At 42.9% G+C, this 14,370-nt stretch overlaps 1 protein-coding gene across 2 annotated transcripts in view; it reads right to left on the bottom strand.

The window, feature by feature from the left end:
• Nucleotides 1-762: 762 nt before the first annotated feature.
• Nucleotides 763-14,370, bottom strand: part of LOC122916389 (zinc finger protein 474-like) — a 47,063-nt gene continuing 33,455 nt past the window's right edge. For both annotated transcript variants that reach the window (XM_044263696.1, XM_044263685.1), the window contains 2 exons: nt 6,215-6,395; nt 763-3,063 (listed from right to left, as the gene is read on the bottom strand). In XM_044263696.1, coding sequence (XP_044119631.1) covers nt 2,912-3,063; nt 6,215-6,395 — 333 coding nt within the window. In that variant the 3' untranslated portion in view covers nt 763-2,911. The remainder of the gene's footprint in view (nt 3,064-6,214; nt 6,396-14,370) is intronic.

Genomic DNA, 14,370 nt, shown 5'->3' with positions numbered 1-14,370 from the left:
GCTAGGACTTGCTAGTCAGGGTCCCCAGTGTTCCCTGCTGAGAGGAAACCCCCCCTCCAACTGTGATGCGAATGGAAGATGCAAATGAGCCTCCAGAAATCCTGAAACCCTTCCTGTAGCCTTAACTAGAGGGGATATTTTATAATTTCTAAACTTTTGTTATTATTTCTTAATTTAAATTCCATTAATGAACACAGAGTGTATTATTCGTTTCAGAGGTAGAGTTTAGCGATTCATCAGGTGCCTGTAACACCCAATGCTCATCACATCTGCTCTCATTAGCGCCCCCCGCCCGGCACCTGGTTACTCCCTTCCCCACCCCACTCCCCTCCTAGAGGAGAATCTTGCAGCCCCAGTTAGTGGAGCCGTGGAGGAGGGTAGTGCAGTGTTACCCATGCCTCTAATAATCACGCAGCCTAGACCAGAAACTGCCTGGCTGGGAGTGGACGTGGGAGCCTAGGAGCTCCAAGTACCTTCATCTAGGGTCTGCTTGTCATCATCTAGGAGAGTATCCACCGGGACCACGGCTAAGTTCAAATTCGTGGCTCACGGAGGTGCCAACGACTGTTAGATTATTTTCTTCTCACGGTACAAATATCGGCACAGAAGTGAATTAATTGGCGGGAGAGCCGCTGGCAGGGAACAGGCGAGCTTCTTCCTGTCCCTGCACAGGTTCTGAGGACTTACCTTTGCTGATAGACAGGAACTCTCTGACTGTTGTCGTTCCTACTGTAATTCCACGCAACACTTGCAGGCCAGCTAGCCCCCCCACCCCCCGCAGCCCTGTGACCCGTGTCCAGGAAATTCACCATTCCCTGAGGAAGTGACGATTCCTGCAAGACCCGTTCCTTTCCCCCTCCAAGGACTCACAGACCTAGTAATGCCTACAGAGGAGTAGTTGACTTGGAATTTTTTTTTTTTTTGGTCATGCTTTGAAAGGAATGGCTATCAGAATGTCTTGTTAGGACCCCAAGTGGCAACCCATTTCAAAGTTGAGGTCAGCATTTTCAGTGTATTTCCCCACTGGACTGCTCAACATCTGCGGAAGGCAGGGTGGCTTTTGAAAGAACTGAGCAAGTTTTCACCTCTTCTGTTTAAGAGAAACCCTAACAGGCAGGCGAACGACAAGCATCCTAAAATCCCTACTTGCCTTAGTTACTTAGCGCTGGGTACAAAAAAAAAGAAAAAGAAAAAAATCACACGTGGCGGATCATTTGTTCGCATGGTCCATTGAGCCCGTGATGAGATGTAGCATACAGATAGCACGGGTACCTGAGGGAGTCTGGGATTCCGGGAGTCACGAGTTTGCTTCCCTAGTCTATCCCTCTACTCAAGCCCAGTGTGACCTCGAGTTAGCTTGTTATCTATTTAAATACCGTTCCTGAGACATAAAATAAAGATAACCTCTCCTCCTAGCCTGATGTGAGATTTATCCGCATGGCAGTCTAAGAGGCTCTAAGCACAGTGGCTGATTGATGGTACACTAACTCCGGTATTAGAGGTTGTCATCCGTGCTAGTGAAATGGAAGAACTAAACCATCAACAGGATGTTAGATGCTATGTCTTTCTCAAGAGGATAATCTTCTTTGAGGGTACCTAAAGACTATTTTAAAAGTTAATCTCTTCTTCCTTTGGGACAAGAGCAAAACAAAATAATAACAACAACTGATTAGTGCAATTATCGTAACCTAACCTCTTCTAATTGGAGATGTGGGACTAAAATATTAGGTCCAACACATTTGCTTGTATAATTTGGAGCTGACTGTGCTGTATTAGGTCATGAATTCAAGGTCTGCAGCAACCCAGTGGATCCTGGATGGTTCTGAACTTCAGCCATAAAATGAACAAAGACCACAAGCAAAACTGCCAGGAGTCCAGGCATCGCAGCGCCGTCCAGGGGAGCAGAATTTCCTGGGCAGAGCACCTCCTGACCCTGGCCTCCTCCCAGGAGAGCCCCACCTCTATGAATGCACATTCAAGGTCTAAAATACAGAGCAGTTGCACAAGCCATTGCCTGGGCAGCGGGTGGGGAGGCACAGAACTTCCTGGCAGGCTTTTAGAGCTCAACAATAAAACACCTATAAGCCTCTCTGAGGCTACAGAGAACTCTCTGGACTTCTCCTATAGGAGGGAAGTGCTAACCTCCACCCACCCATGTGATGAATCACACTGTAGCAGTTTTCTGACATAGGAGGCTGGCATCAATTCTGAAATTTCTCTGTAGCATTTCCCGCTCTTGGTAAGGGAGTAGGAGTTAGACACGATCCTAGTACTTGAACTCCTTAGCTCTTTTTTGAAAGTCTTTGCTGTGCAATGATTTTATAGAGAAAAGAAGATTCCCAATCAACAGCCCAATTAAGAGCGTTTCCCTGGGTTAGAGGAAACAGGGAGTGGCACCTTATTTCAGAGAGCACAAGGGTGGGAAGGAATCCAGTTTTTCTGGAGACTAAGGAGTTGCCTGAAATCACCACCTGAACCCTCTTGTTCCCTGAAAAATAATAGGCCTTATTGTGAAATTCAAAAATCCTGCTCAGGAAGAAGAGAAGGGAAGAAAAACAGCAACAGTTGGCTCTGAAATTTCCTGGAGACAAAAATGCCAGCCCTGAGGAGTTGCAGCCCACTTGTAACTCTGCCCCACGGAGTGTGACGAGCCCTCCCTTCCCTTCGCCACCGTGTGTCTGCGCGCAAGCACGCAGCTGCTCAGCAAATGCAGAGCGACGGCCCACCACGTCACGGTCATGGTCACGCTCCTGCCACAAGAACCCTGAGCAGGCTTCCCGCTCTAGACAACCTCCAGTGGTCTCCGGGGTTTCTTGTTTCCTCGCTTTACCCCCTTTTCCCTCCGTCTCTCCATACCCCGATCTCTCTCAGAAGGATCTAAGTCCTGTAACATTTGTGCTGGGAGAGGGCTTTACTTGGCGGCTTTTGGTTTACAGGATCGTTGGTGAACAATCAGTCTGTCTGGCAGGAAGGTACGCCCACAAATATTACAGGGAACCAACTGGCTCAGGGCACTGGTCCAAGCAGCTTCATTTAAGGCATCAAGATCATAGAAACCTTTGGCTGGAAAGTTAAAGAAGGAAAAAAAAAAAAAAAGAAAGAAAGAAAGAAAAGGAACAAAAAGGAAAGAAAAGAAAAAGAAAAATGGTAAAACATGGATCAGTTTTTATTCTGGACAACCATACTCTACTTTTTATGGAAAATATTTTCAGGAAATACCTGTTGACTGAGGGTTTAGACAAATCATACTACTTTTGCCAAAAAAAAAAAAAAAAAAGTACCACTCCCTCTTTCAAGAGTTGAGTAAAAAGTTAGCTATGAACCAGAGACTTTTCACTCCTTGGATTTTAAAAAGGAGAAGACGTTGTTTTATGTGTTATGATATGCATTCTTCACTAATTATTAACATCTTTGCTTACACATTATTATCTTGTAAATACAACTTTTGGCCTTCTTTCAATTGACTCTAAATATAAACTTACAAAGGGAAAAGAACATGCATTTGTGTTTTCCTCTTCTGTAATCCTTCAGTGGAATGTTCTGAAAGGCCAAAACTGACAGTTCAGGGTGAATTTAGGATGAATGATATCCTAAAAATGTATCTTCTCGTCATGGCCATAAACTCAGGGACTCTTTAAATAATTAAAGCAAAGAATGCAAACAGAATAGTTAATCTGACGAAAAGAAGTGTCCTTAAGAAAACAACCAAGACATCTGAGAGATGTATAATCGTCATTGGCAGAGCATAGGAGAAAAGGCATATGGCTTTATTTTAGAAAAACAGTGTGGGATTTAGCTTTACTAAACCTTATTTAAATAGAATGGCTTTAGTACATTAAATTGACTGTGTCTTCGAATCACCCAAAATAGGCCCGCCTATGTGTAGCCAGGCACTCAAACCTAAATTGCATACTTTTCTTTTTATCATTTTCACAGCAAATATTTCTTCATTAAAGCCCAGGCAATTCTCCTGTGACTCCTTCCTAATGGTTCACACAAGCATAGCAAACTTTAGATTCCCATCCCGCTACTCCTCATGTTCTTGATTTTACTCCACGGGAAATTCAACTCCAGCACAACTTCGTTTTTCTCCTTTGGAGAAACCCAGTATCTCTTTCCATGCAGGATACGAATGTGTATTTTGAGAGCTTTGAAAATTATTGAAAAGGGAATGGCACGGACTTTCTCCTTACTCATACGATGTAACATGGATTCAAAAATTCCAGAGTACCCGTTGGGTCTCACTGGGGAGGATTCATCGTATTACTAAAAGTTTTTGAGTAGGGCTTTGACTTTGGATCTGGAGGAAGGGTTGTCTGGACCCCATGACCACAAGAAGTCCATAGGGTGGGAATGGGAATTCTCTCAGCCTCCGAGATGAAAGGACACACCTTCAGGGCACCTGGGTGGCTCAGTGGGTTAAGCCGCTGCCTTCGCTTCAGGTCATGATCTCAGGGTCCTGGGATCGAGTCCCACATCGGGCTCTCTGCTCAGCAGGGAGCCTGCTTCCTCCTCTCTCTCTCTCTCTCTGCCTGCTTCTATGCCTGCTTGTGATCTCTCTCTGTCAAATAAATAAATAAAAATCTTAAAAAAAAAAAAAGAAAGGACACCTTCAGAAACAAAAACAGCATGGCACCCAGACGACGACTGCAGGAAAGTACAGGGATAGGGCCCACCATTTCCACCTGTGGCCAGTAACAGACTATGGAACCCCTCAGGGCCTTCAAACCAGTCGTTTCTCTCTCCTCTTTTAGACTTGTGCAGAGAAGGTGATAAAGTCAGAAGTGAAGAGAACAGATTTTTGACACCACACAGAATTGCTAGGAAGAGAGTTTCAGTGAGGTAAACAACGTCTTTGTGGGCAAATGCTCTCATTTCATGGATGGATGTGTTCACCTTGAATACTTTTCCCACCTGAATGATGGGTTCTCCTACTCTTGGCAAGGACTGTGAAGAGTCAGGTCCTGGCAGCCTCTAGAACTTTATCATGGCAAGCTAGATTCCACTCTGTGGAAGTTAGAGCACTCTTCTGTGTTACATTTCTGACAAGAGTGCTCTGGACTCATTGATACTGAATGACTTGGAGGTACCCTCTAGTTAGGCAAATCTACAGTTACAGAAAGAGGATTAATGAATTGAATGGTAATTTTCTTAAAACCAAGAATGATTTTCCTTTGAGGGGATCTGCTGAGGAAGTGATGACAGTAGGAATAAGATGAGTGAGGCTGAGTTGGTCTGGCAAACATTTTCTGAACTACTTTGTTCTCGCCCCAAATGAGCAAACAAAGGCTCCATAAAGAGGCCGCACGCAGCAGTTTACAGGGTTTCATTTGGCTTATGCTGTGCTGTACGAAGTATTAATTGCAAAATTTGGAAGATCTGGGCATTGCATATCAATTTCTGGAATTCCAGTTTCCTTTGTGTTAGCAAAAATATGCCCACATGGAGGGGCGCCTGTGTGGCTCAATGGGGTAAGCTTCTGCCTTCGGCTGAGGTTGTGATCTCAGGGTCCTAGGATCGAGCCCCATGTCAGGCTCTCTGCTTGGCAGGGAGCCTGCCCCCCCCCCCCCACATACCGCCCACCTGCCTCTCTGCCTGCTTGTGATCTCTCTCTATCACATAAGTAAATAAAATCTTTTTTAAAAAATATGCCCACAAGGGAATAAATTTCTTAAAGGTAACAGCAGGAAGCAGGTAGCAATGATCTCCTTTAGAGAGAGTCAGCATTCTCCCACTCACCATGGTCCCCACCCTCCCTTTTGTCACATGTGGATCAATTTATTCATTTTGCACCCTGGCTGGTGGACCCTGCAAACTGTGAGTCTTCTATGCTGCTCTGTGAACACTAAGTCATATTCATATTTGAAAACGTGTCTCTAGGTGCCCTCTAAGATTTTTTAAGCTTTGTGCTTCTTAAGTATTAAGTTTAATAATACATGAAAGTAGCTTTTGGGAAATACAGGGAGTGCCAGTGGGTCTCCTTCCTTGCACAGTTTTGACAATAGTGGCTTTACATCTTAGCGTCTGAGGCCCTTTGGTCAGGCATTCTAGAACTGTTTTTCCTATTTGGTTGTAATCAAGACAGTAAATGTTGCTGATTTCAGTTGTTTGAATAAGTAAGAAAGGAATACCTCTCCTCTAATAAGTTTGGAGAGAAAAGTCTCCCTTACACACTTAAGTCTTTTCTTCTTTTCTCTTTTTTCCAAAAACTTACCAGTAATGGTCCTGACTTCTGGTTTTTTAGGTTCTGGTCTCCTTAACTCTTTCGGTAACAAGTTGTTTTCATTATGCCACTTTTTTAGACATTGGGGTTCGTGGATGGCGATAGACTTTGTTCCATATTCACGACCACAAATGTAGCAGATAACTGTTGGTGGACGCCTTATCATTGTTGGCTACAGGGAATATAAAATATCTGTTAGACAAAGTGCAAGGGTAGAAATAACACTTTAAAATTATAATACATTCACATTAGCTAGATAATCACAGTTTTTAAAATTCCAACCAGTCAGGGAAACTGAAATATTTTTGGCGATTAAGAGAATAAACCACGTCATCTGAGTGGTTGGGAGTGGGGGAGAGGGTGTGGGTTTGGGAGGACGATAAGAAATTAAAAAGAGATGACCAGAATTCTACAAATTGGTACTTTATAAAATGTGTTTTCTCATTTAATAATTCTTGCTTACTTATCTTCTGGCCATTCTCCCTGCTAGGAGACTATGGAAATGAATCAGGTATGAATCATCTTTTCAATAACATCAGGCTCTAGTAGGCCAATATTCCTGAGAAGTAAAGTCCCAAGTGTCATTGGAGAGTCTAGAGGAGATACTGTGTACCATCCCACATTCCCTCACCTGAACAACTTCCTGTGATTCTAGGTCTTTTTGACCTGGAACAGGCACCACCCACAGGCAGGGCAGCTCATCAATCACAAGTGGGAGTTGCTGGATAATGGCCACTTCACCAATCAGGCTGATTCCATGCAGTGTTCCAAAAGCGGCGACTGCACCTCCCCTGCTCATTGCCACCCTATACAGACTTCCTTCTCTTTCCTGTCTTCCTCCCTCTGTTTTACTGGGGTTTCTTGGGGTCACCTCCCCAATGAACTGCTTGAACTCGAGGGTTTTTTTTTTTTTTTCTTAGCACTTGTTTCTGAGAGAACTAAATCTATGGAAGAGTGAAAGATAAAATGGAATAGGGAGTTTCTGCTTCTTCCCAAGGTATAGAAAGTGACAAAAAAGATTGCTCCCACCTAAGCAATAAGAACAAATCAGATAACTTACGGAACCATAAGTTCTTAGCGTGTTGGAGAATCAAAGTTTCAAAGTACCTCAGTGAACTAGAAGGACTGCCTGAGTTTGAGAGTGCATCAGCCCGACCAAAAGAATATCTCCCAAGCTGTAACCTTATGTGAGTATGAGGCAGCAGGTTTCTGCCACAGAGAAAAGGCAGAACAGCTGAGTGAGAACCCTAGGGAAGGCAGGCATGCAGGAACTATCTACATAACCCCTCCAACCCACCATGTCTTACACCCAGGAACAGTAAGGCAGTGGGAGGGGGCAGTCTAACAAAGCAGAGAGACCCTCATCAATTCAAGAATGCAGGTCCTGCCTAAATCTGAAGGTAGAGCTGGAGAATTAGACCTTGCACAGGGTACCGGATAAGAACAATCTACTGCTGATGGGAAGGGTGGGAACTAAAGGTGGGGGTGGGGAGCGACAGGAGGGACTCCCTCTGTGTTGTGTGCATGAAGGGTCTGCAGCAGCCTAAGGGTGCAGCAGGAGAACAGGGAAGAGCCTTGTAAGTACAAGGCAGGGATGTCTTACCACTGGGGGAGTTTAAAGCCTATAGTGCTTTCAGCTTACCTAAAGCAAGGACTAAACACTGGAAATAGATTGTCACAGAATTCTTAGATTTTTTCTGAAACTAATCTTTTAAACACAGACTGTGATATGTTAAACGTGCAAATTTTAATCTCTACAGTAATCACAAACCACAAGCACATGCAAAAAGGCAGAACTAAAAATTCAACATGGGGGAGTGCCTGGTGGCTCAGTGGGTTAAACCTCTCTCTTCGGCTCAGGTCATGATCTCAGGGTCCTGGGATCGAGCCCTGCATCAGGCTCTCTGCTCGGCGGGGAGCCTGCTTCCCCCCTCGGCCTGCCTCTCAAAAAGAGAGTTGTGATCTCTTTTTCTCTGTCAAATAAATAAATAAAATCTTAAAAAAAAATTCAACATGGGACATAGAATATCAGGGAAAAAAAGGTAAGTTAACCACTTGTCAAAGAAAGATAAGAAAGAAGGAATCAACCAATCAACAAACAAACAAGGACAAGAGGAATACAATTAAAACACTAAGGCGATAGGCGTGCCTGGGTGGCTCAGTGGGTTAAAGCCTCTGCCTTTGGCTCAGGTCATGGTCCCAGGGTCCTGGGGTTGAGCCCTGCATTGGGCTCTCTGCTCAGCAGGGAGCCTGCTTCCTCCTCTCTCTCTGTGCCTGCTCCTCTGCCTACTTGTGATCTCTGTCTGTCAAATAAATAAATAAATAAGAAATCTTTTTAAAAAAAAAAACACTAAAGTGATAGATTTACACTCAAATATATCAATAATTGCAGCAAATATAAACAGACTAAAGAACATAATTAAAAGGTATGGATTGACAGACTAGATTAAAGAAAAAGCTATAGATGAAAAACCCCAACTATATATTGTTTACAAGAAACATGTTGTATGAATAAAGACACAATCAGATTACAAGCAGTAGGATGGGGAAGAAGTTTCATGTAAACACTAAGCAAAAGAAGATGAGTATGCTCTATTAGTAACACATAAATGAAATGCAAAGGTTGGAAATGTTTCTTCCAGTTCTAAAGATCAGGGAAGCCTGAAGGAAGTAGCATTTGAAGAATGCGTGGAGTTTGGATCACAAAAGGTGTTGGAGACAGGAAGCAGCATGAGCAGAGTCTCAGGGACAGGAACCCGATGAGTAGAGAAAAGAGCAACTAATATAAAATACTTACATTAATAATAAGAAATAGTTGCCCAGTGTAAGTGTGGTCTTGAGAACTATCATCAGATAGTTTGGCTTCAGGCATGTTATCAACAACCATGAATGCCATACTAAGATCTGGATTTTGTTTTGTAAGTGGTAGGAAGCTATTCAACAGGGGAATGACCTATAATTGCATTTCTTGAAAATTAGTTTGGCAATAATGTATCTCAAAGGGCTGTGCTGGCAGCATATCTACGAAAACTTGAGCATCCACGGAAATCATGGATCCAAGAGAACATCAGTGGCGATGTCCCTTGAGGAAAAGGGGAAACCTGGAAAGGCAGGTTAGGGAAGGAGGAAAAAAGTGGAATCTGTTCTGGACCTGTTGCATTTGATATCATAGTAGAATTCAAACGTAAGTCCAGCCAAAACAGCAAATAGAGGCCTGTCATTTAGAATTCATGGGTTTCAGAGCTATGCACACAGAGAGGATGTCTAAAACCATGAAAATTTCCAGAAAAGGAGCATATAGGGTATGTACGGAGGGAAAGTCCTGAGAGAATACCTACAACAAAGAGATTGGGCAAAGGAAGTCACAGCCTGGAAAGACAAAGGTTCAAGTTCGTAATTAAAGAAACAGGGCATGGGGACAAAAGGCTCTGTTCAGAATTCTGGAAACACTTCTGGTTTCCAGAAAGGCGGTGTCATCACTTCTGTGCAGTGTCTCAGGGAGTAATGGGGGGTTGAGGAAAGTCGCTAGATTTGGTCGCCGACAGATTATGCACCAGTGACTTTTCAGAGCTGAGCTCCAATGGAGGGATAAGGATAAAAACGAAACTGTTTAAAGTTAAGGTCAAGGAAAACAGAAATATACTTTCAAAAAGTTTGCTGAAGGGAAATTTGAGACGTAAGTAGAGTTGAAGAAAGATCTGTTTTGGGGACACCTGGGTGGCAAAGTTAGTTAAGCCTCTGACTCCCAGTTTCTGTTCAGGACCTTATCTCAGGATCATGAGATCGAGCCCCACATCAGGCTCTGTTTTTAGCAAGGATCTGCTTGAGATTCTTTCTCTCTTCCCGCCCCTCTCCCCTGCTCGCTCTCTCTCTAAAATAAATAAATCTTAAGGAAAAAAAAAAAAAAGATCTGTTTGGTTGTTGTTTTAGGGGTAGAAGTATCTCAGGCAGAGAGCAGGTTAGGACTGAGAAAAGAAGGCTAAGTATGGGAATGTCTCAGAGGAGGTAGGAGGAGATGTGATCCTCAGAGGTAATTAGAGATGTTAGCCTCCGATGACAAGGAGAAAAAAGAGAGAGAGATCGATTGTCAAGAAGTGAGGCACGGGGGCGCCTGGGTGGCTCAGTGGGTTAAAACCTCTGCCTTCGGCTCAGGTCATGATCTCAGGGTCCTGGGATTGAGCCCTGCATCAGGCTCTCTGCTCGGCGGGGAGCTTGCTTCCTCCTCTCTCTCTCTGCCTGCCTCTCTGCCTACTTGTGATCTCTATCTGTCAAATAAGAAAAAATATAAAAAAAAAAAAAAAAAAAAGAAGTGAGGCACAAGAAGGAGCTCCTATGGGGTGACTTTAGTCTTCTAACCATGAGGCAAACCATCTTCAGAGAATGAACAGATTCAGATTCTGGGAAACAGAACAGCAAAAATTATGGGGGTTTTTGCAAAAACAAACTGAGATTTTCTTGACACCATGGAGAATGTGATATTGATAGTGACTCAATTAGAGAAGACTACTAAGACCCAGTTAGGTTGAGCTGCAAAAAACTTCAGTGGATGAAAAGACATTTTCCAGTGTTTGTAAGTAGCACGGGGTGACATGAAAGCAGAAACAAATTACATTGATGGTGTGGTTTCCTTTGGGGATATAAGACACCATAAAATGTGTGCATGTTTGAGAGGCAACTAGCTTTTCACAAAGGTGAATGGGGGTTACACCAGCGTGAAGAGACAGAGCAAAATCACAGTAAGAAGAAAACACGTTTCTGTTTCTGCATACCCAAACAGAAACGACGATTCTAGAGGAGTAAAGCCACTAAGACACAGCAAGCAAAATGGAAAATGGAGTTACTCCTGAGATGATCCACTTTCTAAAAGATAGACGTTATTTGCTAAGAGGGGAGATGGGTGAGGGATGAGCGAAATAAGGTAAAGGGGATTCGGAGGTGCCAACTCCCAGTTATAAAATACGTAAGTCATGGGAATGAGAAGTACAGGTAGGGAACACGGTCAGCGATATCGTAGTAACGTTGTATTGTGGCAGATGGTAACTACACTGGTCTGGGGTAAGCAGTGGGAATTTACAGAATTGTCCGATCACTATGTTGCAAACCTGAAACTAGCATGGTCTAATATTGTATGCTGACTAGACTTCAATAATTTAAAAAAGGATAGTTTAAAAAATATTTTAATTAATTAATTAATCAATTAATTAGAGAGAAAGAGAACAGGGGGGAAGGGCAGAGGGAGAGAGAATCACAAGAAGCCTCTGAGCTCCATGCAGAGCCCAATCTGAGGCTCAATTTCATGACCCTGAGATCATAACCTGAGCCAAAACCAAGGGCCGGATACTTAACTGACTGAGCCACCCCGGCGCCCCCAAAGAGTCATTTTTTTAAAAAAGCACATTATTTGAAGTAGAATATTTTTCTTCTATTATTCTATGCTGAAGTATGCCAGTAAACTACATTCGTCAAAAAATGCCTACATCGCGTTTAGTCTTCTTTTTTATTTGCCGTGTAACAGGATCTAATGCCTGAAAAGTGACTTTAAAAATATCTGGCAAATTCGAGACCTAAGAGAAGGGCTAAAGCAGAAGCAGTAATTTTCAAAATATCCATCGGTTTCTTACTATTTTTTACAGATTCATTTACTTGAAGATTAATTAAATACAGGCTTTTTAAAGTTTAATATGAGAAGCTCGCCTTTTTACTTTGCGAATAATGAATATTAATATTCCATATGGAAAGTATGAGCCAAATCCAGTATTTAACCAAGCACACAAGCCGGATAAATGGCACGGGTCATTAATGGAGATGTTCATGTCACATTGTCAGGTTTCTTTTGGAAGGAAAAATTAGAAGAAAACAGGCAGATCCAGAGGCCAGGAGATATGCACAAAATAACTTAAAGGGATGTGGGAGAAAATTAATACCATAAAAAGGCTAAGATGTTCTATATTATATTTTCCAAAGCTTGGTCCATGCTCTATATTTGTGGTTGAACTGCAGTTGAACCTGCAACACACTCCATATTCTTAGGTTTTAACATTTTACTCCTAAGCCCGTTCCAGAGAAGTGTAAGCAACCCAGAACACAGCTGAAGAGAAAAATGCATCCCCTCGGGGTGGAATGGGAGATAAGAGAACCTCATTTACTTTTCATTAATTCACCATTGTCAGTCGGAAACTTACAAAGAGAGCGGGAAGAGTTCCATCCCCTGGTCCCTGCCAACCCCCCCCACCCCACCGGTTTGCTCTTCAGCCTCTTTTCTCTGGTGTTTTGAGCTGGTTGGGGGTGGGGGGAAGATGGAGCACAGAGGGGGGCGGTCAGCGCCCCAGGGGAAGAAGAAAGGGCACAGGGTCTGTGTGCCATGACAAGACACAGCCCAGCTGAGCAAGGCAGGCAGGCACATTGAGGCTTTGCTGGGCGCAGCTCGGGGGTTGTCTACCTGGGGTCTTGCCAGGACCACGGATTCCAGGAAACCATAATCAAAGGAAGGCAAAGAGGAAGCCGATAAAATTTCCAGCAGAGCAAATGGTTAGATCAACAGTTTTCCTGTCAACATTTCAGATATTCTTGGGGTGAGGTGTTAATTTTTTAACATTAAGGTAAAAGAATTTTTTAAGAAGTTAATCCCTGATTCTGTGGAATTGTTCTTTCTGGTGCGAACTCTTTATGGTGGGGAAGGAGGGAGGAAGTTTATTAAGGGCTCATCACAAATTTGCTTTTGCTTCCTGATTTCCTGAGAAAGTCTACTGAGGCTGGAGATGGACAGAGGGCATTGAGGCCTTCAGGGAAAGCTTTCACATGTGTGTATTTCTTTTAACTTGAATCCACTAACTTTCATATGTTTCCAATCATTTTGCTGGCTACCATTGGCATTATCATTTTATTTTCCATGCAGTGTTTTTTTTTTCTTCTTCTTTTTGCTATGTCTTTTCTCTATTGAGAACACTTCATGTTTCATCTTTCGGGCCAGGACTGTGCATGGCAAAGGAAAGTGGACATTTAACAACTTTCCTGAGTGACTGTGGGGGAATGACTGGTCATCCACGTATTACTTTTACAGTTTAAAATAAGTAGCAATCACAACAAGTGTTGGTGAGGATGCAGAGAAAGGGGAACCCTCTCTTTTTTTTTTTTCTTTAAGATTTTATTTATTTATTTGACAGACAGAGATCACAAGTAGGCAGAGAGGCAGGCAGGGGGTGGGGGAAAGCAGGCTCCCTGCTGAGCAGAGAGCCTGATGCCAGACTGGATCCCAGCATCCTGAGATCATGACCTGAGCTGAAGGCAGAGGCTTTAACCCACTAAACCACCCAGGGAACCGTCTTACACTGTTGGTGGGAACGCAAACTGGTGCTGCCACCGTGGAAAACAGTATGGAGGTTCCTCAAGAAGTTAAAAATAGAGCTACTCTATGACACAGGAATTGTGCTACTGGGTATTTATCCAAAGAATACAAACACTCTAGTTCAGTACATGGACCCCGATGTTTAGCAGCATTATCTACAGTAGTCACATTATGAAAGAAGCCCAGATGCCCATTAATAGACAAATGGATAAAAACTGGTATAGTATATACAACAGAACATTACTCAGCCATCACAAAGAATGAAATCTTGCCATTTGCAGTGACATGGAGGGAGCTAGAGATCATAATACTCAGTGAAGTCGGTCAGAGAAAGACAAATACCCTGTGATTTCACTCATAAGTGAAATTTAAGAAACAAAACAAAAGAGCAAGGGAAAAAAGAGAGACAGAGACAAGCCAAGAAACAGACTCTTAACCCTAGAGAACACATTGATGGTTACCAGAGCGGAAGGGCATGGGTGAAATCGATTTCATCATGAAATCGGTGATAGGGATTAAAGAGCGTTCTTGTCTTCATGAGCACCGGGTAATGTATGGAAATGTCGAGTCTCTATAATGTACACTTGAAACTAATGTAATACTGTAGGTTAACTACACTAGAATTAAAATAAGATTAAAATAAAATAAAATATAAATAGTTGTGGAATACCACCATCTAAGCGATGGAAACAGAACAAGGACCAACAAGGTGCGTGTTTTGGCATGAAACAAGGTATTAACAGAAGAAGAATGGAAAAAGTTCCTAAAGTCCTAGACTAGGAAATCTATTTCAAAAGTTTCC

Source organism: Neovison vison, chromosome 1, assembly GCF_020171115.1.
Source record: "Neovison vison isolate M4711 chromosome 1, ASM_NN_V1, whole genome shotgun sequence".
NCBI classification, from domain to species: Eukaryota; Metazoa; Chordata; class Mammalia; order Carnivora; family Mustelidae; genus Neogale; species Neogale vison.
The sequence above is the reverse complement of the archived record's forward strand: the minus strand, read 5'-3'. Positions and strand labels throughout refer to the sequence as shown.